General features: G+C 35.6%; 1 protein-coding gene across 3 annotated transcripts in view; it reads left to right on the top strand.

The window, feature by feature from the left end:
- LOC145663092 (uncharacterized) overlaps positions 1-24,483 on the top strand; it is a 72,987-nt gene extending 48,504 nt beyond the window's left edge. The window contains exons 5-6 of one of the 3 annotated variants that reach the window (XM_081729361.1): positions 2,752-2,775; positions 23,750-24,483. In XM_081729361.1, coding sequence (XP_081585487.1) covers positions 2,752-2,775; positions 23,750-24,343 — 618 coding nt within the window. In that variant the 3' untranslated portion in view covers positions 24,344-24,483. Of the gene's footprint in view, positions 1-2,751; positions 2,861-23,749 lie in introns of all 3 variants that reach the window. The other 2 variants (XM_081729365.1, XM_081729362.1) reach the window with 2 other exon arrangements.
- Positions 24,484-27,984: the final 3,501 nt, after the last annotated feature.

Raw genomic sequence — 27,984 nt, forward strand, 5'->3', positions numbered from 1 at the left:
TACGTAGATCTCTTCTTGTTCACCTCAACCATAGTTTGGTGGGCAACATGGAAATTTTAAAACTTTTCTCTCGTTTGGGAGAGCTGTTTTATACTTTGATAAGGCCTTCGTAACTGCATCTAGATATTCTATCCTTGGTCTTCCTCTTGCTGGTTTTCCTTCTGCCTTTCCCTCTATCAGCACAGTGATCCAATCGGAGTGTCCAATAAGATGGCCAAACATGCTGTTTCTTCTTTTTCATATTATCTTCATGATCTGCCGTTCTTTATTAACTTCCTTTAGTACGTCTTCATTCCTTTTCCTTTCGGTCAATAAAATGCGCAGCATTCTGCGCCAACACCACGTTTCAAATGCTTCCAGCTTGGATATTTCAGCTTTTCTCAATATCCACGCCTCTGATCCGTACAGCGCCACGCTCCATACCACTGTCTTAACAAATCGTTTACGAACGTCCAGCGACACTGCGTGGTTGATGGAAAGGCATTTCTAATTTTCTGCCCACAGTTTTAAGAAGGTTACTTGTCTAAAATTATATAAAAATCTTTTCGTGTTTCCCATTCTAAGAATTTTCTAATGCAATTTTGTTTGTACTCTCCCGAAACCGCTCAAGTTAACTACAAGTTGATCCCTACCTGTTTCCAATACTGTGAATGCCACTGTTGTAATACTGAAACTACGATGGAGATTTATTGTTGATACATGTTCTATGGTACATCTTAATATAAAACAATGTGCTTGCCGTTACATCCTTGGTCCTCTTTTTAATTTATGTTGCTATTTCGACTGTCGCAGGAGTCATATTCGCAACCATTTCTCTCCTTTTAGTGGCTGAAACTTCTAACCTTCCTAACGCGTCAGTTCCTATTAGTATCATTCCATTAAAATTCGAAGACCCACCAGTTATTTCTGTAAGGGTGTTTTGCTCGCAAAGTTATTTCGTGATATTTATTTGTTAACTTAGTTACCTTCCCTGTTTTTCGTGTGTGTCCTTACTCACGTCCTTAATTGACGTTTAATATATTCGTACAGATTTTTTATTCGCATTTTCACTAAAATATTTATCTTATTACTCGTTTCAGAACCGTAAAATGTGTCCAATTTTTAATAAAAGTTTGTCACACTCTGCTTCCTCAGGTTAGATTAATCCTAATTGGGAGGAACGTATTAAAGTTTGAGAAGATAACTTTAGGTTAGATACTGTGCGCAACGTATTTGAAACCAATAAATTCTTGTAATTAGTAGGTTTTCTTCCAAAAACCGGTGTAGGAGCGTAGGACTGGACACAACGGAGATTAAAGATGTTGATAAATGGTAAGTTCCTAATATTCAGTCGTACATAGGTAAGTAAGTAGATTAGGTTTAGTAAAAAATAGAAGTAGATTAGTCTGTAGCATTAGTAGTACTAACAATAGTTAATGTATGTTAGATTAACCTCAGCAGGTTAGGTAGTTGATAGTTCTAAAACCGTCAATAGTAGTCGACGGATAAGGCAAGTTAGCGGAATAGCTTCAGAACAGGTAAGATGTGTTTACTCTAACATTCAACAAACGGACAGTCAACGGAAACCAACTTCTACGTTAATCTTCCCTTTCCCACAAAGTTTCGACCATTACATCTCATTATATAGATAGTATACATTACATCTATACCATCATGACCATTACATCTCATTATATACATTTATTTATGGACCTGTATGATAGTTACCACAAGAAAAGGAGAGAATAAGTATTTAATCGCTTTACTCTGACATTGCGTAGCAATTTTTTAATTATTAACAATTTAACCTATTTTTGCTCATTTTTCTTCCATTGAACATCCCAATACATGGGCAATGCTAACCAGCATAGTACCTTTCCTAAGTGAATGAAATTCCAACATAATACATGTTTTAGCATGCCTGATGAAACAGTAACACAGCCTGTGACGAATGCATTAGATTAATGAAAACATTCATATTCACGCTCAATTACATCGGTTAAGGGTAGATAATCTAGATCATTTCAACTTACAAAACCTCAAGAAACAAACAAAACAAATCAGTTGAGGTTCAATAAGCTCAGGAAAAAAGAATAAATCTTTTAATTCAGTAGTATGTTATATTTTACCTGTGTAAAATGAATACTTTTCGAAGCGAATGACGCAAACGTCGCGTCATGAAGAAAGATTACAGTTAATTAACAGCTCACATTAGCTACTTACTTCATTGAAATTTGCTTTTCCCTACTCTGTTGCCTAAAGAAATGTTGTATCAAAAAGAAAGAAAAAAAAAATTACACGAGTTCGGGTCGGGTGCCCGATGACGTCATACCTAAAACCCACTGCCTTAAATGGTCAGCATTGTGTGGATGTTTCAGAGCAATTGTTTATAAATGGCTTCGAAAATAATGAATTCAAAAGGTGATAGTGGAGTTCTGTGATTGCATGAATTCATAAACAGAGGCAGAAAAAAAATATCGCTCTTTTCCCCTGCTTCTTCGCCCCTCCTAGGCATATGTTGATTTTGCTTGAGAAGAAAATATTTTTGGGCGCAGTTATAAGAAATTATTCATTGTGAAGGGTGTATTTGTGCTTGCTAGAAGGAACTTTTGTTCTTGTTTTTGTTAATCTTTTGTGACATAAAGAATTCTCCCGTTTCCGTGTAGTATTTGTGGAACTTTCCACGTTTTTTTTGTGGTGGAAATCTTTTATTGTTTGGAGTGGCGTGGTATTTTATAGTAAGGACTAAAGTGTTCTTCTCTGATTTCATAGGCTCAGAATACAAGTTCGTCTAAGGTGAGGAGTGGGGCGTGGAAGCGGTTTGCTTCTCGCTCCTGTTCAACATGCCCCCCTGAAGTTGAAGGTTCGTAGGAGATGCAAGGTATGTTATAAGAAAGGAAAAAGGAAAGAAAGAGTCATCTTTGATGTGCATGCAGTACCAGACGGTTGTGTGCTACGGAGATCCCACGTGCTGCAGAGAACTTCATAAGATAGCCATATAAGGCGTTTTATTATTATTATTATTATTATTTTACGAGTGGAACATGGATATTTTGTGTCTTACTAAATTTAGCACGTTGCAATAGGTTCGGAAAATATTCTTTCCTAGGACTATAAACAATATCGGAATGGTGCTCGAAAAAAAAAAAAAAAAAAAAAACATTTAGAATATTCACACACATTTTGGATGGGACACTAGGGGCGCATACATTCACCTGTGACCGTCCTAGGGATCCCAAAACTTTCAAAAAGGAATTTTTCTCGATTTTTTTTTTCCTAATTTCCCTTTCCACGTATGTCATGGATATCACACCGTCTGAAAACTGGTTTAGTTCGGAATAAACGGACACAGCAACTATGAAAATCGAATTAATACTGATCTGCCCAGAAATTTGAATGAATAATGCTGAAGCAGTAGTTGCTTAACTAAAAATCTACAATTTACTTTAAAGACTTTCCGATTTGAAAAGGGATTTAGGAATATTACATTAAATTAATACAATTGTTGGTTTCACTTTACCTCGGAATGGATTTCTCTAGCACTTGCACTTTTTAACATTCCGGCCGTCTCCAAAAGATACAAGTGTGCATTCGAAGTACACTTATTTCCGGATCAGACACCATCTAGTGTACGTTAAAAAATTCAAATTCACAAGTCTGTGAGTGCATAGTGTGTAGTATGCAAAAATGACACAACGTTAGTACACTTGTATATTTAAGATGGCCGTTTCTCGTAGTAGGAATAACGATACTGTCAAAATGACATAAAATTTTAAAAAACAAATTTTTATTTTATTTAATTTTTGTATTTATTTGTGTTGAGGTGAATATTTTTGTGAGCTGATGTTATAATAATTTCCTTGGTAAATGTGCAAATTAATGAGTCTATAAGTGGAATACCTTTTTTTTTTTTTTTTTTTTTTTATATTAAGTAACTGATACGTGTTTGTTACGTGCTCTGACCAGGGAAGGGTCAGAATGGGGCACTGCAGTTGCCGAACATGTATCAGACAAGAAAGAGGGTGTAAAACTATGTACATATGCAAACTTATAGCGGCTGAGGGCAACATGGAGAAGCAGGAGAGCCGGAAGCAATATGGCTGACCGTAGGGCCTAGCAACACAGGAAGCTCAGGAATCAATCGTTCCGCGCGTGAATGGCCACAGAAATTAAGGTCAAATGTTTAGTGGTAGATTCATGATAAGATCTGCCATATGTAATGAGCATCATGGTCGCTATATTATAAATGGCCATCTTGAATTTGGATTCACAATGTTAAAGAGAAAGTGGGTCATGTGACATGAAATAACACTGAAATTTTACTAGGAATTCATTGGTATTAACCATTTTGTAGTAACTTTATTGTGAGTTGAGAAGTAACATGCAAAAAAGTCGTGAGGTGATATTTGAACAAAGTTCGAAATAACCTGTCGGAATAATGTTGGCACATGATGCACAGATAGAAAAAATTACAAAGAGCATTTGCACATGCAAAGAGCTGGTAATATCGCAGTATTAAAGATGGATAGTTGTCGTTAGGCTAAAACAGCCGACACAATGGAGGCCTGGCGATTACAGGTACAACTACGACGTGGTTCATCTCAAAGAAAATAACATATCATCACATAAGGAAGTATACTGAGAAAGATACATACCAATCTGTGAAGGATAGTTGATGTGAAGAGTATGTATAAGAGTGTGATGAAAACAGAAGAGCTGTTCTCTCCTGACACGCTATCATCTATATCTATATCTCTAACGTTTGTTATTCTTCGACCAGTGTATCAATATTCACCAAAAACTACATTTCTGATCTTCTGCACAGGGATTATTGTCGCATGTCCCAAACTCATGCACTAATAATGACAATTATCTGGGGATTCATATTCATGCCCACAGGAAGAAATAACTTTTTCCAAATGATGAATTAGAATATACCTTGTCATTTCCTAGCATTTCCGCAAAAGTGGCTCACCGATCAAGGACACATTAAACTTTCTACCAATCACTCTATCCTACTTGACTACTTTACTGATATCGCAGATATTAGCTAATGAGCTTTCTCTCATATTTTGTGCCTTCAAACAGCATACACAGTAGGTGGCACGGACTCACTTTTGGTCTCTTCTTTCTCTGTCGTCAATGACCATCTTTCCTTTACTCGCAACTATTCTGCATGTAAACACATCGTTTACTCGCAACTATTCTGCATGTAAACACAACGTTTACTCGCAACTATTCTGCATCTAAACACATCGTTTACTCGCAACTATTCTCCATGTAAACATACTTTTCCTTTGGTCTGTAAACAAACTAGAGTTCTCCAAGCTCTAGTTTTTGCATCATACTAGTGAGACAATCACAGAGTTTATATACGTCCTTCTTGCATGTTACTTTCAACTCACAATAGTTACGACAGAATGGTTAACACCAATGTATTCCTGGTAAAATTTCAGTGCTATTTCATATGCCACATGACCTACTTTATCTTTTATACTGTGAATCCAAATTCAAGATGGCCACTTTCAATATGGCGGCCATGATGTTCATTACATAGAGCAGATCTTATGCATCTACTATAAGTAAAAAAGTTTGTAAACAGAACGCTGCAGCCTAGCTGTTGCGCACCTAATCCTACATTTCCCCACTCCCTTCTCCGCGACGATGATGTTTTGCAATGTTGCAATCTGCACGGAGCGGAATGGTCTGAGGATTTTCTACGACATTTGAGTGTAAAAGCTGTCTATTTACTGTGCCAGTTTCTACCAATGAAAAAATAATAACAAAAAGAGAAATTTTCCTTTCAGAAGGCGGAAGGGATCGCCCCGTCGGAAAGCGTCACTGCTTACAGTGTATCCATGAGGTAGTCTGCACGGGCCCGGCGCGTGAATTAATAATAGTATATGAGGCCCGACCCGAGTTAGAAATATGTTTTAGCATTTAGGCCAGGCCCCATGTGATAATCAAATGAGCCCGAAATAAGCCCGAATTACAAAAACTTAACAATTAAGACAAAAGTGTATTTTTTATTTGCAACAATTAAATGTTTAATTTTGCAGTTTAAAAGCTTTCATGATTCAGAGACGACAAGGAAATAAAGGTTATCCTTTACGTTTAGTTATCTATGAATTCTCTTAAAAAAAGAAGTCATTCTATAAATTCTCATAATATAAACTGACATTGTCTTGAAGAAAAAACCAAGACACGTTGTTCCCAATGCTCTTGTTCTTTAATTCAGTGTAAGAAGCAGTATTTTCACTCAGACAAGCTAAGCATATTTATTTCTGTTACTTTTAGTTTTTTTTTTTTCTCTCTATTACACAGCTTTTCTCTCAATTGCACAGTGATTTTAAGTGTGGGCGTCTCAAGTTACAAATTTAGGTGTCGTTAAAAGTTCGCCAGAAAATATCGTTGAATTATGCCCGAAAAGGTCCAGAGAAACATTATTGTTCATTTAAAAATCTACGGCCCGGGCCCAGCCCTAGGCCCGATCTCGTGCAGACCTCTACCATGAGGTTGCTTACCTACTAAAAAAAGTAAGATTCGGACTTTAAACATTTTAGCAGGTGATATTTGTTGTAACATAAGTTTGCTGAGTTAGTATCACTGGAACTTACAAAGCAAGACCAGTGGATGGAAGAGTAGTGGGGAGGACGGCGGAATACGAAGTGCTCCACAGCGATCTGCGCATCTTGGTTTGAAAGTTGTCGAGTTATACGAAACATTTAACTTCATTTTTCTGGCCATTCACGCTCAGAACGATTGATTCCTGAGCTTTCTGTTGCTGGGCCCTACGGTCAGTCATATTTCTTCCGGCTCTCCTGCTTCTCCATGTTGCCCTCAGCCGCTATAAACTTGCATATGTACATAGTTTCACACCTTCTTTCATATCTGATACATATCGTTCGACAACTCGAGTGCCCCATTCGGACCCTTGCCTGGTGAGTGTACAACAGAATTCAAAATAGTGTAGAAAAAGTAACCAAATATTATATTTAATAATGCTATATCAATATTTGTGTTTTAAATATTTCATAGTTCATGTTTAGACTATCAGTACTGCAGTTATTTGCACTAAGTTACAAACTTTAATGGGATATGAATTAAAATTTTTAGCTATAGTATAAGAATAATGAATACCTACATTATTCATTACTCTATGGCTATAGCTACGGCTGCAAATGTTAATTTGTAGGTAGGTAGTAAGGCATAGTCTCCTAGTTTTGATTCTAAAGAGTCAATCCATTCTAAGTGATCAAACATGTGCCACTCGACCATTAAAAAAAAAAAAAAAAAAAAAAAAAAAAAACTAATTTTTTCATGAATGTTTATCCTATATCAGGGTACTTCAAAACCACGATCATTCGATTTTTAAAACTTCTCGTAGCTACGCAGCAACTGGCGCCATTTTGTATTTTCTCGATTTGAGGCATTTACGGATTATTCTATAGCTCCACATGAGTTAGTCCTACCGAAATGGAAACTGCTGGGCGTCTCCAACTTGTGCAGAACTAAACTTTGTCCGTTTAATATGTTTACCTAAAACCATTTAAAAGGGGTGAAATCAGGGCCTACAGTAGCAACATTTTTGAACATTGAAGACATGTTTTGGGAGAGGGAGCAACTGATGTAGAAGTCTGAAGTTGTGTGTGCATGTAGTACGGAGTCATAAGTTTATACTCAAAAATTTGTAGACCTGTAGCTGCTTCCAAACGCCTGAAAAGAAGTAAAGTTGGGGAATTATGCCAATTTGGCATATTTCACTGTCCAACAGCTGCAGTGGGCCTGGATTTAAAAAAAAAAAAAAAAAATCTGAAATTTTGGAAATATTACTCCTTTAGTATACCGTAACACACAACAAAGCGCGTTTTGAGTTTTTCACCAGAAGGGGATCAAAGTATTAAGGAATGACGCCATACTCGAGAAGGTGTTTTGTTCATAAATTCAACTGGAAATTCCTTGTTGTAAAGTAAAATAAAGTAGGAAGTATGGTTAGTCCAGTCAAGGCTTTCAGGCTCGATTTTCCCTCTACTCACTGTCTTATCACACCCACAGCAGTACTGGTGAAGAATGCCGCTACCAGCAGAAGGCGAGAAAAGTCAAAATGCACATTTGACAAAAAGTCCGTAAGTACTCATTGCTCTTGTTGCTTGCTGTATCAATGATATTCAATCGTATTTATTCTTGTTTTAACTATCAATTCATGCAGGAGACTTTTGTCCTTTCGTTTGATCTACATTCCCCAGTCAGTGAGCACTCACTCGTTGTAAACAATGGGGAATGTAGATCAAACGAAAGGACAACAAACTTCTGCATGAGTAGACAGTTAAAATCTAAGTTAGAAGACCTCAACTCTGAAATTTCTAAAGAAAATACAAAATTAAAATCAGGAATTGTGAACTTACAATGAGAGTTAGACAAGGCGGAACAATACAATCGACGTAAAAACTTGGAAATCAAAAATGACCCTTTAATAAAGATGCAAATGCCGAAGCAGTTGTAACTGCAATTGCATCTGCTATGGGGTTGAAGTGGACATTGAAAACGACATGCATGTACTGCATTGGGTACCAGTCCCTTCGAAACCCACACACAAAATATAGTGGTGCGATTCGTAAACCGAGGGAAGCGAGACCAGTTCATGAGGGCAGTAAAAAACAAAAATAAAAGTAATAAAAAAAACTTACGACTCGTTCTATTGATTTTCAGAATTCTTTGCCAATTTACGTGAATGACCATTTGACACCAGCAAGAAAGCGACTACTGGATATGGCTATGGCAAAGAAGAAACAAGCAAGGTGGCAATTTGTGTGGACTGATTCAAATGGAACGATATATGCGTGAAAATCTCCGCAAGACAGAGCAATTATAATTGAAAAATGCAGTGATGTGGAAAAAATTTCCTAAGTGCATCTCTCATGTTTGTATTTAGCTACAGCCACACGTGTTTAGTACCCGAATGTGTATTAGTATACTTGTAGAAGTAGTGTAGTTGCTAATTGTTGTATTGCTAGTAGCATTAACAGTAGGAAAATAGTAATATCGTAGCAGTGGTAATATTGTATAGAATAACTATAATCTTTGTATGATAGACTGTGATATTAAAGATCCAATATTTGAGTACGTTCACCCGTTCTTAACGTGTAAGAGTGTAGAACCAAATGAGCTCGACATCCCACCTAACGATCAACTTTCACTATTACATCTAAATATTCAAAACTTAAATAGTAAATACAGTGAATTTCAAGCATTCTTAAGCAAAATAAAAACTGAATTCAGTGTCATTGCATTAAGTGAAACTCATCTTAAATACTAAGAAGAAACAAATTATGTAACTTCGTCTAATTATAATTATGTAAACAAATTAAGAAATTATAATTGCAATAACATTCGAAAAGGACACGGAGGAGTAGGCATGTACATTAGAACGTCATTAAATTATTTTATTCGCGAAGACTTAAGCAAAATTAATAACTTAAGTGACCCATTGTGAAATGTTATGGGTTGAATTACCAATCCCAATTTCAAAAAGAGCATTGTCATAGAAGTCATCTGTAGGTCACCTGATAATAATTAACCCATCAAATTCAAAAATTGTTTAAATTTAATACTAACTAAAATTAATAGTAAAAATAAATATTGCATATATGCAGGGGACATTAATATTCACTTGAATGATGAGCACGAAAGCGCCGAGTACAAACATATGCTAAATAGCAATAGTAACGAAATGTGTATAACGGTTCCCACTCGTATTCAAGGAAGTACACGTAGTATAATAGATCACATTGGGGCAAACATGATAAATAGTAAAATAGTGTCAGGGGCAATAACAACACCCCTTAGTGATCACTTTCCTGTGTACATGTCACCGCTGACATTAGGAAATTCAAACAAAAGAGTACGGGAAGTTACTATTCGGGATTACAAGAAAATAAAGCAGAAGATAAAAGAAACAAAATGGTCCGAAACCTTGAGTGTACACTATAGCATGCCATCAAAAGCCTTACAAATTATTCAAACAACATAGAGAAGTATATAGAAGAATGCACTGTAACGAAAAGATGTGCCAATAAATACAACATAAAAATCCAACCGTGGATGACGATGGCTATACTTAACTCAATTAAAAGAAAGGCTTTTCTTTAGAAAAGAAGTACTCAAAATCCATTCAATTTAGGGCTTCGCGAAAAATACAAGCAATATCACAATACTTTAAAGAAAGTTATCGAGAATGCGAAAGACACCTATTATATGAATAATATGGTCAAAGCAGGGAATAATATTTAAAAAAAAAAAAAAAAAAAAAAAAAAGGAGGTCATTAAATCGGCAATATATATTCAAACAAAGGGAAGACATGCGGAAATAAATATCGTTAATGAAATTAGAACCCTTATTAATAACCCGATAAAAGTAGCAAATGAGTTCAACTGTTTCTTCATAGGAGTTGGGACGAACTTGGCGGCCAGTATAAAATCATTACCAGGGGACTACTCTCACCATATACTTCGAAATGTTGAAGCAAGTCTATTTCTCAAGCCTGTAAGTGAAATGGAAATATGTAGCATAATTAGGGCTTTACCTAACAAATCAAGCAAAGGATATGGCAATATAAACACAAAAATTATCAAAGATTCTAGTAAGGAAATAGCACCCATTCTTGAATATACAATTAATAGAACTTTAGAAACAGGAATAATCCCTGATGGATCGAAAATCGCGAAAATAATACGAGTGTACAAAGGCGGTTAAAAAAAAAACATATAAATTTAATTACAGACCAATTTCGATACTCCCTATTTTGAGCAAGGTATATGAGAAAGAAATCTATTCCAAATTAATAGAGTTCATAACAAAACATAAAATAATAACTCTAGAACAACATGGGTTTCAGAAAAATAAGTCTACACAACTTGCCATTAATAGTCTTTCAAACTACATCTCAGATGCACTTGACGAGAGTAATTATGTGATAGGTGTCTGCATAGATCTTAATAAATAAATAAATAAATAAAATAAAATAAAAAAAAAGCAGGTTCGATACCGTAAATCACAAAATATTACTGCGGAAACTACATAGTACAATGTTATGGAATACGGGGGATCACCTTCAATCTTACGAAAAGCTACTTAAAGAATCGGTTGCAATACACTAGTGTGACTGGACACGCATCAACCACAGCACTTGTAAACTGTGGAATTCCTCAAGGTTCCATATTAGGGCCATTACTATTCCTTTTATATGTTAACGACTTGCCATATGTATTAAAATATTCCCAGTGCTGTTTGTTTGCGGATGATACAGTGATATTCACGAAAGGACCAGAGCTTAAAACAATACAAAAGTCGATTAATTTTGAGTTAGACAGATTATCACAGTGGTTTCGAATTAATAAATTAATTAAGTTTAAATGTTGATAAAACTAAGTGCGTATTGTTTAGAAACAGACATAAAATGCAAAACATTAATGACTATCCTATTACAATAAGCTCTTAAAAAGTAACAGTTGTTGAAAACATAAAATACTTAGGAGTTTGGTTTGATGAGCATTTCACATGGGAGAAACATTGTTCTGAAATCAGGAAAAAAGTGTCGGTACACACTGGGTTATTGTTTAAAATATCAAAAATGTTTCCGGAATCAATCGCAAGAATATATTACTATGCATTCATCCACCCATACTTTTCATACGGAATCGAAGCCTGGTATGGAAACTTAAGTACTGAGCTTAAATATAAGCGCCTTGTTCTTCAGAAGAGAGTAATAAGAATAATAAAAAATGAACATTTTCTTGCACATACAGAGCCGCTATTCCATGAACTGAACATATTAAAATTAGATAAACTTTATTTTTATAGGATAAATTGCCTAATGTACAGAATTCTCAAGAAAGATGCAATTTTCAACATAATTTGTAGAAATAAAAAACAGTTAGTACACGTGCAAAGACAAACAAAGAACTTGAAAAACTAAAACCACGATTAAATTATGGCATCAAAAATATCAGGTACCAATGTATTAAGGCCTGGAATGTCCTTCCCCTAAGTATCAGAGAACTACAAACTTTTAGCAAATTTAAAAAACAGCTGAAAGAGTATGTGAAAATTGAGACAATACTATGTTAATGTGTCATTATTATTATTATTATTATTATTATTATTATTATTATTATTATTATTATTATTATTATTATTATTATTATGAACTCGTTAAGTATTTACAACTTCATGTAATTTTGTGTTATCTACATAGGGCCTATATTAAGTATTTACCCGCCATCCTATAATACGTAAATAATTTCTGAAAGGGAAAACCATAAACAGCAGAAGTTGGGCCTCTCTCTGAATCGTTGATAAAGATTGTTAAGTAACTGTTTTGTATTCATATACATATTAATAAATTCTAAATATATATTGATCAGATATACCATAATCTTGTTTACATACGAGTTCTATAGCAGTTAACTTCTAATACCAGTAAATACTCTAAGCAAATTGTGGACTTGATTGGTGAAGATAGAAAATTATCGAGTATTTCCAAGTTGGGTTGCAGTAAAAATGAGCTTCCGTGCCTGAATATCTTAGTGAGTATTCGGTTGATGAATTTCTTCTGTATTCGAGTTATTGTTCTTCGCACTATTGATGTGACTGTTATAGCTGCCAATCTACCTTTATATTATCTAGCATTGATTCACTATGTGAATGGTCCCTTGTAGGATCGTCTTATCAATTGGTTGCTCCAGTTCGGTCGTCTAGAACTTCACAACCGGCCCAGATATTTTAGTGGTACTGTATGTCATAAGCGTAACAATGGACTTCGCTTGATCAGTAGCAAACAGATAGTTGGTCACATACTAGAGTAGAGAGTCAGTATTAACTTCAATACAAACACTGTTTGTCGGTGACTACGTTCTCTTATAACCAACCCGATCATAGATCAATAACTTGCACTACTTTAGCTAGTTTCTTGTTTAGCCAAAATAATCCTCAGACGGAAGATGAAAGTTATTAATTATCATCTTGAGTTATGTGACACTGTATCAGCTATTTATTTCTGGCATTGGCATTTGAACTTCCAGCGTTTTCTTTTTGATAAATAATTTATCAGAGTTTGGTTTGTCTTTTTTTAATTGGGCTAGACAACTTTCGTGTCTGTATATTTGTATATTTGTATCTTGTATTCTTATTTGTACACATTTGCTGTACAAATAAGCAGTTCTTGTTTCTTTCTTCCTGACCTCTTCCGCTAGGTACATCAGACACATATATTGCAGTCATCGTCGTGTATAATCTGGAAAATTATGGTAGGTTCTCTTTTTATTTATTTACTTATTTCCTCTCCCCTGGGGAAAGGTTATATTTTCAGATAGTATTACTTTGTATTGGTTCCTAAAGTGTAATTCTTCATTCTACTGTGATCCGTCCTTATGTTCATGGTTTTTGCTGACTGTTGATTTTTTTCCCCTGGAATCGTAGGTGGTACTTAAATGCGGAGTTTTATTTAAATGTCAATATCTGTATCTTCCAAAAATTTAATAATTTGTTTTATAATGTGTCAGTTGTTTTCTTCTAATAGTTTTACAGTGAAAATTGTAAATAAGAATGAAGCACCACTAAAAGTTGCTTGCATTGTGAGCTAAACCATTCAGAGATAAATACAATGTTGTCCAATGTTCCTAAGCCTTTGTCAAACCAATAGTGGGACTTCTTTTTTCTATTTGATAAAATTTGTTGGAGTTAATGCACACACAAATTAAGACCTCTACGTCAGTTGTTCCCTCTTCCCAAACATGTCTTCAATGTCCAAAAGTGTTCTTACTGTAGGATCTGATTTCACCCCTTTCAAATAGTTTTAGGCAAAATATTAAGAGGACAAAGTTTAGTTCTGCACAAGTTGGAAATGCCCAGCAATTTCCATTTCGGTAGAACTAACTCATGTGGAGATATTGAATAATCCGTAAATGCCTCAAATCGACAAAACACAAAATGGTGGCAGTCGCTGCGTAGCTATGAGAAGTTTTAAAAATCGAATGATCGTGGTATATTGCTTATCCAGACTTAAGTGTCTTCATCCCGGCGAAATTAAAATATCGCTAATTTTACAGTAATTATGTGATATCTTCAAATAGATAAAAGATAATCGAAATGTGGAACAAGAGTGCCCTAAACAATATTATTTTACATGAGAAACCGTTATCACGACTCACTTATCTGCTTTCGATTTCGAGCCATTTTGAAAATCGGCATTTATTTTCGCGTTTCTAAACAGCTGAAAACGGAAAGCCAGTAGGTGACTTGTGATAACGGTACCTTACGCAAAATAATATTGTCTAGGGCGCTCTTGTTCCATGTTTCAATTATCTTTTATCTATTTGAAGATATCACATAATTACTGTAAAATTAACGGTATTTTAATTTCGCCGGGATGAAGGCTCTTAAGAGTGAACTGCTGCTGTTATGGGAACAGCAATGCCAAGTTGAGCATTAAAAACAAATGCAAAACGCTTTTATTATACTGCCGACTGATTTGCAAACTCACGTAGAAAAAAAAAACGATTAATAAATAATAATAATAATAATAATAATAATAATAAACAACTTACCACTTTGAATCAATCTCTCTCTATATAAGCATGGCCTTAGTTTTGTCATTTCTCATAAATTCAAGCTCTTTAAAAGTACGTGGATTTTTTTAAATGTTCGGCAAATCGGAATCTGAATTTATCTGTCTGAGAACTGAATTGAGTGTTGGTGCAAATTCGTAAAGAACTCCTCATGGACTTTTTGTCTGATCGCACTCCTAACAAATTCATGATATTTTTACAAATCGACTGTTCTTTGCAATTTTGTTTCTTAATCGCTTCTTGTTCTTTTTTACTAAAGGTTCACGTGATAACTTGCTTCGAATTTTGAAAGCAGTTGTCCTGGAAGTTTTCGTGGCTTCAGCTGTTTCACTCTGATCAAACTTATACTTTTACCCGGGTTTTTAATAATTAATGAAACACATTCATGACAATAGCCCTTTCCTTGTTCCTCAACACTTGATCACTCGAACGCTTAAAAGAGGTGCTGGCTGTAACTTCTTCCATTTTGATATATTAACACAGACACACGCGATATTTTCCAGAACAGCACAATACGTAAATAAACACAATCAACAAAATGGCGGATGATCACAGACCACCCTCTGCACAATAGCAAAGACAAACAGAGAAGAATTTTGTCCGGAGTCTGACATGAGTCATCTAGCGCGACAATAGATGATACAGGAGGTAAGCAATTGATCCCACCCACCATATCAAAACGTCTCCCTATTTCCTGGTGTACTTTCTGAAACCGATGCTATTATGAAACCCAACAAAAATCACAGTCAGTTATGAACTACCAAAGAAATTTCAATACACGAAAGATAAAAGAAGAAATATAAAACGTGTCCTACAGCAATTCTCGCTGAAATTTCCTTCCTGACGAGGAATATATCTAATTAATAATCGAACTCAAATGTACCGAGAAAAAAATCATGAATCAGTTTTAGGCCTAAGAAGTTTTACATTTAGCGTTTACTAGCATCAATTACCGGCTTTGCTGGATTAAAATAAGAAAAAATAGTAATATGTTTCGTTAGTCAGTCACTTTTTACTATTACTAAAGCGCTCCTTGATATTGATCATTTTCGATGATTTTTATATATCCCCTCTCCTCCCCATGTTGCGGGTCAGGGCATCGGAAGTGTCATTGTTCATCTCAGCGACCTCGAAAAGTATGAATTCGACACTGATATTGGTCATTTTGATTACACACACACACACACACACATATATATATATATATATATATATATATATATATATCCCCTCCCACAGTTTTTGCGGGGCTGAATTTGGACTTAAATAGCATCAGAAATGTCAATGTTCATCTCAGCGACCTCAAAAACTATAGATTCGATCTAATATCGGTCATTTTCGATGATTTGTAAATGTTTTTCCCCTCCTTTAAGTTATATCGTCAAAGTGCTATGACAGAAATCATCTCATGTTTGAACTTCATCTAGGTTGGAAATTTGATCGAGATCGGTCCGGTGATTCAACAGTTATTAAGTTTTATTTATATTTATATATCTCCCTCTCCTACCTCCTCCCCTAAGTTGTATCGTCAAAGTGAATAGATAAATACCATCTCAGGCCCGAACCTCACCTGTGTTGAAAATTTGATCGAGATCGGTTTGGTAGTTCAAGAGTGAAGTCACACACAGTCACTTTCGTTTTTATTTTTATTTTTATTTATTTATTATTTATTTATTTTTTACATATATCTCCGCTTGGCCCTTCCCTACGTTTCACCATCAAAGTTAAATTATAAAAATTATCCCAAACCCGAAGGTCATCTACGTTCAAAATTTGATCAAGATTGGATGAGTGGTTACGCTAGTCGCCTTGTAATCAAAGAGTCCCGGGTTCTATTCCTGGTGGAGTCACAAGTAGTTCGGATCCACGTTAAGCTGAAATCACTTTTCTGCTCTCTTTCCGTTCTTGAATTTTTTTTTTTTTTTGTTTTGTTTTGGTTGAGATAGAAAAAAAGAAAGAAAAGTACGAAAAGAAGTTGTATTTTTTTCTAAAAATCAGAAAGATTTCATTCAGTTCTTTCTGTCCGTACTTTTATTCCTTTTTAGCTACCTTTAAACGTATTTGAAATCAGTGGAAGTGAACCACACTAATGAGCTCTCGAATGTAGGTTGGCACTACGGTAAAATTTCACGGCAGTTGGCAATGCTACCTTTGAGCAGACAGTTTCAGTTACGTGCAAATGCAGCGGCAACGTTCTAGCAGACGTTACGCTTACACTGTCTTCACCCTTCGAGTTTCAAAAACAAAAGCTAGCCTGTAAAAGCTAATTAAATACTTTATAAGGAAAAGAGAAGTTATGAAAATTATTTTTTGTATCGTCGGTAAATATTTATCATTTTTAAAGATAAATTACAGTAGTGAAATCTGTTCTGTTTAAGGGGGTAAATACACAGATGTAATAGCCCATAAGCAGCCACAGTACAGACAAAATTCTGGATAGCCTATAGGATAAACATTCATGAAAAAATCAGAGTTTTCGGAGATGGTCGAGCGGCACATGCTTGATCACTTAGAATGGATTTTTTAGAATCTTGACTCTAGAATCAAAATTAGGAAACTATGCTTTACTTCCTACCTACGAATTAACATTTTCAGCTGTAGCTATAGCCATAGAGTAATGAATAATGTAGGTATTCATTATTCTTATACTATAGCTTAAATTTTTAATTCATATCCCATTTAAGTTTGTGACGTAGTGCAAATAACTGCAGTACCGATAGTCTAAACATGAACTATGAAATATTTTAAGCACAAATATTGATATAGCATTATTAAATATAATATTTGGTTACTTTTTCTACACTATTTTACATTTCGTTGTATACTCAGAGAACATAACATAAACACGTTTCCGTTACTTTTTTTTTAAATGCTATTCCACTTATAGACTCATTACTTTCCATATTTATTAAGGAAATTATTGTGACATTAACTCACAAATAAATACATATAAAATAAAAATTTGGTTTTTAAAATTTTGTCATTTTGATATCGTTATTAATACTACGAGGAACCGCCATCTTAAATATACAAGTGTACTAACGTAGTGTCGTGTTTGCATACTACGCACTATGCTCTTGCAGACTTGTGAATTTGAATTTTTTAACGTACACTAGATTGTGTCCGTTCCGGAAATAAGCGTACTTCGAATGCACACTTGTATCTTTTGGAGACGGCCGAAATGTTAAAAAGTGCAAGTGCTAGAGAAATCCATTCCGAAGTAAAGTAAAATCAACAATTATGTTGATTTAATGTAATATCCCTAAATCTCTTTTTAATCGGGGAGTCTTTAAAGTAAATTGTAGATTTTCATTTAAGCAACGGCTGTTTCACAATTATTTATTCAAATTTCTTGATACATACGTCATTTTTTTAGAATCAAACCAGCTTCCAGATGGTAGGATGTTCATGGCATCATGACGTACTAGGAAAGGGATATTGTAGAAAAAATAGGGAAAAATCTCTTTCCAGGAGTTTTGGCCCCCCTAGAATGGTCACGGACGAACATATGCGACCATAATATCCCATGAAAAATGCGTTGGGGATTCTAAATGTTTTTACTAAGCACAATTTTGATATTGTTTCTAGTTTCGACGTAAAAAAAAAAAAAAAAAATCCCAATCCTACTGGAATGTAGAAAATTGTAAACAGAAATGGAAAAAGATTTGAAATAAAAATTTCCGGACAGATCAATATTAATTCGATTTCCATAGTTGCTGTGTCCGTTCGTGCCAAACGAAACCAGTTTTTAGACAGTGGGATGTCCATGACGTACGTGAAGTAGAAATTAGGAGAAAATCGCGAAAATTTCCTTTTTGGACGTTATGATTTCTCTAGAACGGCCACGGGTGAATGTATGCACCTGTAATGTCCCATCCAAAATGTGTGTGAATATTCTAAATGTTTTTTGTCAAGCACCATTCCGATATTGTTTATAGTCCTAGGAAAGGATATTTTCCGAACCTATTGCAACGTGCTAAATTTAGAAAGACACAAAATATCCATGTTCCACTCGTAAAAAAATAAATAAAATAAAAAAGAAAACCTTATATGGCTTTCTTATGAAGTTCTCTACGAGAGATCTCCGTAGCTCACAACAGTCTGGCATTGCATGCACATCAAGGATGATTCTTTCTTTCCTTTTCCCTTTCTTATAACATACCTTGCATTTCCTATGAACCTTCAATTTCAGGGGGCCATGTTGGACAGGAGCGTTGGAAATCTCAACTACAGTACAACTACATGTGGTTTTTCTGAAGATATATGATACGTTCAAATATGAATAAAAATATTTATGCTACTCATCTTGGAACACTTGAAATGAATTACACACTGTTTTTCTATGTAGCCGTTTGCCATTACAGTACGCTTATACAATACTGAGAAAGTTTCTTGACCCCAGAAAAAAAAATTCGTCTTATTGCACAGTATCAGTAACGTCCTTATTGGAATCGAGTTTCTTGTAATGTTTACTGCACAACTACCTTTGCAACTACCATAATGCGTTCAATGCTCTCTGACCGAGGATCTAACCCAGGACCCCGTGCACTTGTAACTGTACGGTCTAGTTGATCGATTATTAACGAAGAAAAATTTTAACTTTTTAAATGAACCTCGTATAAAAGCTCTCTCAAGAATTTTTCTCTCAGCCAACGAACGAATGTGCATATATGTATGTGCGTCTCGTCTGCGACGGAGATCGTAGAGTTCCTCTCGCTTTCCCATATAAGGAACTAAAATTCAGCACAATGGACAAACTTCGTCTCTAAGAATTTCTACCTATAGGTTGTCATAGTTATTTTTAACTTCTGACATCACCAAACTGCGTAGCAAAGCGAACTGTTGCCTAGCAACGCGAGGAGACGGAGAGAAAAGGTGCTTTAGTTTGACAAATACACCCGGTGAAGTTACCACGAGAAATTGGTGCGAACGACTGGAATGAACGAGCAAATAGAAATAATGTTTTATTCAGTCAAGTGCATAACATAAATCTAAACGTCGTAACATTGAATTAACACCATAGTAATGAAGATTATAAATAATTTTAAAATGTTCGTCTAGGAACGTTAATCTAAAAGTTATCTCAGCGACATGGAGTAGACAAGCAGCAAAACCAACCTACACATCGCCCGGAAGATGAAAGGAGAGCAACCTGCAATCTACAGGACACCCCCATGGAATCACCAAAATAGTTTCCCTTCAAGTGCTATCCTTAGTAAACAATGATAGTGAATTGAGAAATACAACAATGTGACATGACATAATCTATAAATTCGGGTCGTCCGCGTCATTTGCGTTCATAAATATAAATGGGCCTAAATTAAAATATCATTGCAATAATTAGTTATCCAATAGAAGTGCCAGAAAATAATGTATTATGTGTTTGTGAAGTTTAGTGTTGTTAATTAAAGCAAATAGCGGAATTCAGAGTATCCTTTCAAGCATCAATTATGATTCATATTTTTTATTTGTTAATTTTAAGAAATAATATAACACAATTTTCTTTTCAGCACAATTAAACAGCGTCTAAGCAACGTAATAATTCGTACATTATTAAATTGCATTAGCGCTGAAAGTACAATTAGAATCTGTTTTTGTGTCGGTTCCCCAAGACGTTCTGACCGAACTCTGGAGTAGTGTAGTCCTGTGGCTATATGGTCGGCTTTGATGGATGATCCGAACTTGTATTGTAGTCCAAAGGAGATATTAAACCGTAGAGGATCGAATCCCGGACCATAGTAAATGCATAAGCCCACTTTGGGACCGCAGGTTTGAACCACTTACTGTAATAAAAGGGTTTACCCTAATAGGGAGCGAGTAGAATCGAACCCTGATACAGTCATAATACACTAAAGGCACGTGAGCTGCTCACTTATGAGCAGGAAGTTCTAAATTAGTAAGTGTGATTACAGTCTCAAGAATGTCTTTGTGGAAAGAATTGATACGTAAGAGAAAGAGACCCTAGAGCTGAAAGTGGTCGTTACTATTAAGGAATTGAGATAAAAACTACAATGCTTACAAGTAGTATCTGCGTAACTGTTAGAAGTATGTGTTTACCATGAGGGAAAGACAAAATAATAGACACAATTTGCTTCAGCACAATAAAAGCTCAATAATTACTGGCAACTAACGACCTATTTTTTTAGCATCATAAAATTACACTGGTCGACATTTTTCAAAAGTTGAGTGATGTTGTGAAATAAATAGGTAACTTCGAATGGATTTTTAATGCTGATTTCAAAAATAAAATCAGTTTCTCTCTATCATGTCACATTTTTTCAGAAATCGTTAAAACATATTAGCATCAGCAGGTGTATTGTTTTGTAACTAAGCCTATAAGGGACTTAACGAAACGTATTACATATTAAGTTCAGGCATTTCTCACAATTTTTGTACAGTTCTTAAATGTATGCGACATGTCACAAGATTGTAAAATTAATGTAAATGTACATTTTCATTTACACCTACATACAAAATCACAAATACATTACGTCTCTTAGCATCAAACTTCATTCGCTTCAATTTCCTGACATCGCTGACGGTCGACACGGGAACATCCCTTTTCAACATCTAGCAATAATCTGCCATCATGTTAACGTTCCATCTCCCCTGGTATCTCCTTTCCATCTCTGCTATGTGTTTATGAAATCTCTCCCCATGCTCCTCACTGTAGTCTCCGAGATTACGTGGAAAGAAATCAAGGTGGGAGTTGAGGAAATGTAACTTTAGGCTCATTTTGCTTCCAAGTTTACATAAATTTTCCAAAAGGTTTTTCACGTAATGTTCATAGTTCTTATGTTTTTCATTTCCCTGAAAATGGGCAACTACCAGTTTGAAACTAACCCAGGCCTCCCTTTCAGTTTCTGTCATTATTTGCTCAAATTCACGGTCAAGTATCAACTTTCTTATTTGAGGGCCAACAAAAATGCCTTCTTTCAGTTTCCCATCACTGATTGCTGGAAATTTACTTGCAATGTATTTAACACATTCCCCATCCGTGTTTAATGCTTTAACGAACTGTTTCATGATTCCTAACTTAATGTGCAATGAAGGGAGTAGTATTTTAGACGATGGCACCAATTGCTGTTGTGTCACATTCTTCTTTGCTAGAGAGAGAGACTTTCTACGTGGCCACATTTTCACTTTCCAATGATTCCCCCTGTTCCGACTGTCCCATTCACATAAAAAGCAGGGAAATTTTGTGTTCCCGGATTGGAGACCTAACAACAATGCTATCACTTTAAAATCGCCACATATTGACCAACCATGTTCTTCATATTTCACTTTTACGAGCATAAGTCTCAACGTTTCATACGTTTCCTTCAAGAACACAGAATATGCTATGGGAATCGATGGTAATACATTACCGTTGCTCAACAAAACCCCTTTCAAGCTGGCCTTCGATGCATCAATAAAGAATCTCCATTCTGTTGCATTGTATGCAATACCATAGAATTCTATCACTTTTCTTATGTTGTTGCAATACACTAAATTTTCTTCTTCAGTGAAGTATGGTAGAAGTTCTTTCTCTCGGCGCCTGTACCATGAAAAATGTGTTTCAGGAGACAAGAGACAATTTTTCTTCAACCGGGAACCAAGAAGTTAGGCACTCGCTTTCGGTAAATTTAAATCTCTCACAAGATCATTAAGTTCATGTTGTGTAAGTGGCTTTGGAGTTCTAGTACTCGTACTAGGATACAATGCATCATCATCACGCTGTTCTAATTCTACCTCAACTTCACTGTCACTAGAATAACTTCCGACAATAGTAGGTACACATGGTACAGGTATACCTGGCCCATGAGCTACAGGTCTGAAAGCTGATTGTATGTTGTTTGGATAGTTCACCTTACTTCTGTTCTTAGCACTAAAACCACTAACGTTAACAGCACAGAAATAGCAATTTTCAACATGATTTTTTGGTTAACGCCATACTATTGGGATTCCAAACGGCAGAGCTTTTTTCTTGACACATGTCCACAATCGCAAAGCCTCCACACAAGTCTTGCAAACTGTATGTGGGACCCACTTTTTGTCCTGGTCACCTAATTTCATTCCAAAATGTGCATTGTATGCATCCTTCACAAATTTTGTTACACGTTGTCTTTGTCTCTTCACTACATAACATCCCCAAATGTAACAAAAATGTCTGGAGAGTTCACACACTTTCTAGATGACATTGTTTCAAAGCAACAAACCGCAGAGAAACTTGGTCAAAACAGCGTATCCTAGAGCTGTGTATACATAATTTGTTTACGTGACACTTACCGTGATTTCTTACATTACGTAATATGATACATGAAAAAAATGCACTTCATTACATCAGTTAATGATACTAGCTATAACAGCAAAAAATTACGTATTTCTTTCGGTTACTTTTAAGAATTTACAACAAAACTTTGAATGTCTAAATTATCCATTATTGTAATATTATGCGCCCTGCCATCTACTGTGGGTAAAAATAGAAAAACTGTGGGTGATGGGAACAAAAGAAACATAGTTTTGGGATCAGTATCAAAGTAGTTGTTCAAAATAGCAATTAGTTTCCAGACATCAAAACCCATGTCGACCAGTGTTATTTTTGCTCGATTTTCTGGAAATGTATTCATGACTAATTTCTCTTCAAGCATGACATTTTGTTCAGCTTGATGTGTTGTATCGATTGATATATGTATGTTAATCTTTGGACATTCTGGTTTAACAGAAATGAAAGTTTGATTTAACCATAATTTTGGGCTGTTCTCATTGAACACACTTTGTGCTGCCATCTACCTAATATTGAAGAGCTTCGCAATAGTATACCTCGTTATCAGTTTCACCTCAATAAGTCGCATGGTGCCGGTTTACAAATTAATTGTATTTTCTCTATTTTCTTGACTACTCATGAGCTTTTACATTCAAGCATACCCTTTTGTTCAGCTCAATAAGATCTATCGGGGTTGATTGGAATATGTGTCATCTCGGGACATTTTTTTTCCGTTAAACATTATTAATAATTGAGAATTTGTGCTGTATCCATGTCAGGTATTTATTGAAATAGCTATATCAAAATTTTGGTTGTTAGTGTATTATTACTATTATTATTATTATTATTATTATTATTATTATTATTATTATTATTATTATTATTATTATTATTTTTCAGCGTTTGTGCAAATGCTGGTATCACTGCAAGACCATCTCGCTGGAAAGAAGAATGGAAGTTTTCCGCATGTTTCAAAAACAAGACCGTACAACGCAGAGGACTCTTTTAATGAAACATATACACTTAACGCAAGTGAAGGAACGTCGGATTGGCAGGTACAAAACTCCAGGAGAGAGTCGCCGTCAGGTATCCGTAATTTATACAGTTCCGAAGGCCAACGGAAAAACAGTGCAAGTGTGTAAAAGTACTTTCAGTAATATCTTTGGAATTTCAAGCAGGAAAGTAGATCTTTTGGTAAAGAAAATAAAAGCAGGCTATACGTCTTACGTAGATGAACGAAAATTGAAACAATCTAAGCCTATGAGTTTCAAAAGACTACTTGTGAAAGATCATATAATGTCAATTTCGCGCACAGAGCAATATCGTGCGAAAGTGAGACATGATGATGGGAACCCAACCCGTAATTTAAATGTCAGCCATATGTACGAAGATTTTATAAAATCAAATCCAAACTGCTCAGTGAGCATTACTGCTTATCGAACTATATATAATGAACTTCTTCCTTATTTATCGTTAAACAGAACTTTAATCTAATAATATAATATTAAACATAGCTTGATTCAGAATTGTGATTTACTGAAATGGAAGAATTAACTTAGTTTTGTAAATATGTGGAATATAAGATGAAGCAAGAAAAAATTAATTGATTTAAATTCTAACTACTGTAATCTACGTGCTTTATATATTCTTTGTGACATGCATACACACACACACAAAATGTACAAGAGATCTAATAAAGTAAGATATACTTAGTCATAAAATATGCTAAATTTATTCAATTTCCTTTCAACATAGAAAACGAAGAGCCTTATCATTTCCTTAATATCAGGAAATGTTTCCAGGAACCACTCGTCCTCCTCTGTTGCTATGGCATTTGTTCCTTCTAGATCAAGATTGCAAAGCTGTTATTAGGAAGAAAACCTACGTTATCACTTACCAAAAATGAAAATATGTCGTCGTATTTCAGCTTCGGATTCTAGGCTTCGTCCTATGAGTGAGTAAAGAAGGTTTCAGTGTAGGTAAAAGAGGTTTCAAGAAGGAAAATATCCCTAAAATACTCCTAAAAAATGATAATGACTGAGAAGCATTGCGTAGAGTTTTCAATGACGTTTCCTAAAATACTTTATTATATATGCAGTTGATATCATTCCTGTAGGACAATGTCGGAATAAAATTTAAAATATGTTTGCTGTACTGATTGAAACTCGAATTCTGATTCACTTACAGAGCTGATTCTCTATTAATTGATGTACATCGGCATGATTAGTTTAGTTATAATTCTGATGCACTATTCCTGAAATCGTAACCTATTTGTTATATGATGATTATTATTTGTGGAAGTGGTCCTAAAACAGACTTCAGAGAATTACACCGGTATGCAAAACTCAAAGCAGCAGTTCGACTTAGAAATGCATTTCTATGAATTATTTCCATTTGTAGCGTTGACAATTCTGAAAGAAATGTTGGTTGTTTGATCGCGGTACGTTCAGTCATTAGCGAGTAACAAAGGAAAAAAGATTTTGTGATGACGTCATCCGTGGGCAAGCTGTGAGAGCAGACTTCCATACACAGTACCAAGCATTTCGTTTGTGACTGGTACGGTGGCACGCTCTAAAGTGCGATTTCCTAACCAGAACTGATTGCAGAAACTTAGAAATGTCATCTGCATGTAGAAAATAATATCTGATGGTGAGCTGCACAAACTTTTTTATAATATAAAACGTAATTTTCCAACAAAGCATAAGTTAAGCGTGTTACAAAAGTAACTAAAAGTTTCGAAACAATAGAGAGATGGCGGACGAGATTGCTACAACGCTTAAGTACAATCATTTTTCCGATTCCGAAACTTAAGTATGTTCATTTTCACGTTTTGTTGCTATATTTAATGATGCCCCTATAATTTTGTACTTTAAGGTATCTACAGGAGCCCGGCATATGTGGGAAAAATGAAATAACATCTGTAAAGTTTGCCAGAATGCGAAAAATACTTTAGCGGTTAGATTTGTTTTATTCGCATCGCTCTCCGAGGAACAACTCTTGTCACCCGTTTCATCACCATTGTCACTTGATACAGAAAAATTAAACGATGAATCAGTGTCCTGAGGAACAATGTCATCGTCACTGATTTCTTCAATAAGCCGGTATATTTCACTCCTCAATTCACATTTTTAGCAGGTATATTAACATTTATTTCTAAAATAGCACCTTCAGAATCATGAGTGATACCGTCGCTATTGAACTCTGATGCCCTGTATTGACTATAACCGTCAATTGCGTCTTGTACGATTTTTTAACGTTGGTAACTGGTCATACATCGTCGCTTGTTCAATGGCTCGGATTCTAAACCTTTCAATAATATACTTGGAATAGAATTCTTTCTTAGTTTGCGTGTAAATGATTCTCCTCGCCAGGGCCGTATCTACGAGGGACATGGGGCTGCCCCTTTAATTTTTACTGTCCCCCCTAAAATTTTCACTGTACGCTTGCACATGAGCTATAATATGCTGATGACTATAATGTGTTTATATCGCCTCCCTACATTTTTGGGCTGGCTACGAGCCTGCTCCTGGCATTAGCTTTTCTTTCAGTAAACATGACAGTTCGAAGTCGGACTCTTCCAAATATTTGGAACAAACACGAGTGTTTTTATTTGGCACAAAATTTTTCCTATTGATTTTCTTGAGCGATAATTTATATCGATCTGGTAATTTCTCAGGAGTTGGAAACACTAAAAAAAGATACTCTATGTCCCTCAGCTTTAACCGTACGAGAATTACAACCGAAACCACGGCACGTGAGACATTTCTATCTCACTTCTCAGACACAGCACACGCTATACTAACAGGTGTTGTCTACTTCGCCCCAGTGTTTCTTTAAGAAAAAATGTTCCCGGGGTGCACACTTATGATTTGGAGGGGCACGTATTATTTTCACACGGTACTATTCTATTTATTATTATACTAGGAATGCAATGGATGTACCCGATTGCAATGAAATGAGCTGAGCGAGTTTAAACTACGTAATCATTCCTGGACATTATGCAATAATAAATGCCATTTTTAATTGTTGACAAAAAAATCGCGTGAAAACTTTTTCCCCATGTTAAGTGTATGCAAGCGTTTTTCGTTGATTATTCCACAAAAAAATCGCGTGAAAACTTTTTCCCCATGTTAAGTCTATGCAAGCGTTTTTCGTTGATTATTCCTCGATGGTACATCGGATTTTTAATTTCGACCTATGTTGTCACTCAGCACGACATACTCTATCAGCGTGCTAAGTTTGGTTGAGATCGGCCAAACGGTCTAGGAGGAAGCGTTTTTCGGTGATTATTCCTCGATGGTACATCGGATTTTTGATTTCGACCTATGTTGTCACTCAGCACGACATACTCTATCAGCGTGCTAAGTTTGGTTGAGATCGGCCAAACGGTCTAGGAGGAGTTTGCGGACAACCAAACGGCTAACCAGAGTATAAGAGCTTCGCTTCGCTCAGCTCAATTATAGACGTATTATTTTGGTCTCCGTGGGGGAAGGGGCACTTTCGGAGCTCCGGGAGATCAAGTGTCCCACCCAAAAGCATGTCTGGAAAAAACACTGCTTCGCACAACACTACGTAATCACTGTTCTCTCTGTTTATCAGCTGTGCACAAGTGAGTGGTTGCTAACTCACATTCTCCCTAAACCCATGGGTAACGTCAGCATTTGCGATTCATCAAAAACAGACGCCGATAGAAGCTGAACGAGACGGCCTATGACGATTTAAAAAGAAATACGCGTCTCTTATTTTTTAAAACTCTTTCTATTGCACCAACCTTGTTTTTAACTTGGACTGCTTCTTTAAGCCCAGATCCGTAGATAAAGTTACAAAATGCTGCGTAGTTGATGGAAATGAATGAAATCCCGGCAGCATTTGCCAGTCTCTTATACGTACAGATGGATCAAGACGTTGCATGGCAAGACGCCAATGTGACTGTAGCCTCGAATGGGTTTGCTGTCCCAACACGAAGCAGTTGAACGAAAGAGACAAGCTGTTAAGATGCGTTGTGGTGGGGTTCATCATGAGTCGCAGTGACTTCAGTGTGAGTTATTGTTTCTGTATAAAAGTTACTTTTGTTCTGATCATGTGCTCCTTCCAGTTATTTCCTGTATCATATTGTAGCACTACGTTCTATGGAC

Source organism: Thermobia domestica, chromosome 10, assembly GCF_964235325.1.
Source record: "Thermobia domestica chromosome 10, izTheDome1.hap1.1, whole genome shotgun sequence".
Taxonomy (NCBI): domain Eukaryota; kingdom Metazoa; phylum Arthropoda; class Insecta; order Zygentoma; family Lepismatidae; genus Thermobia; species Thermobia domestica.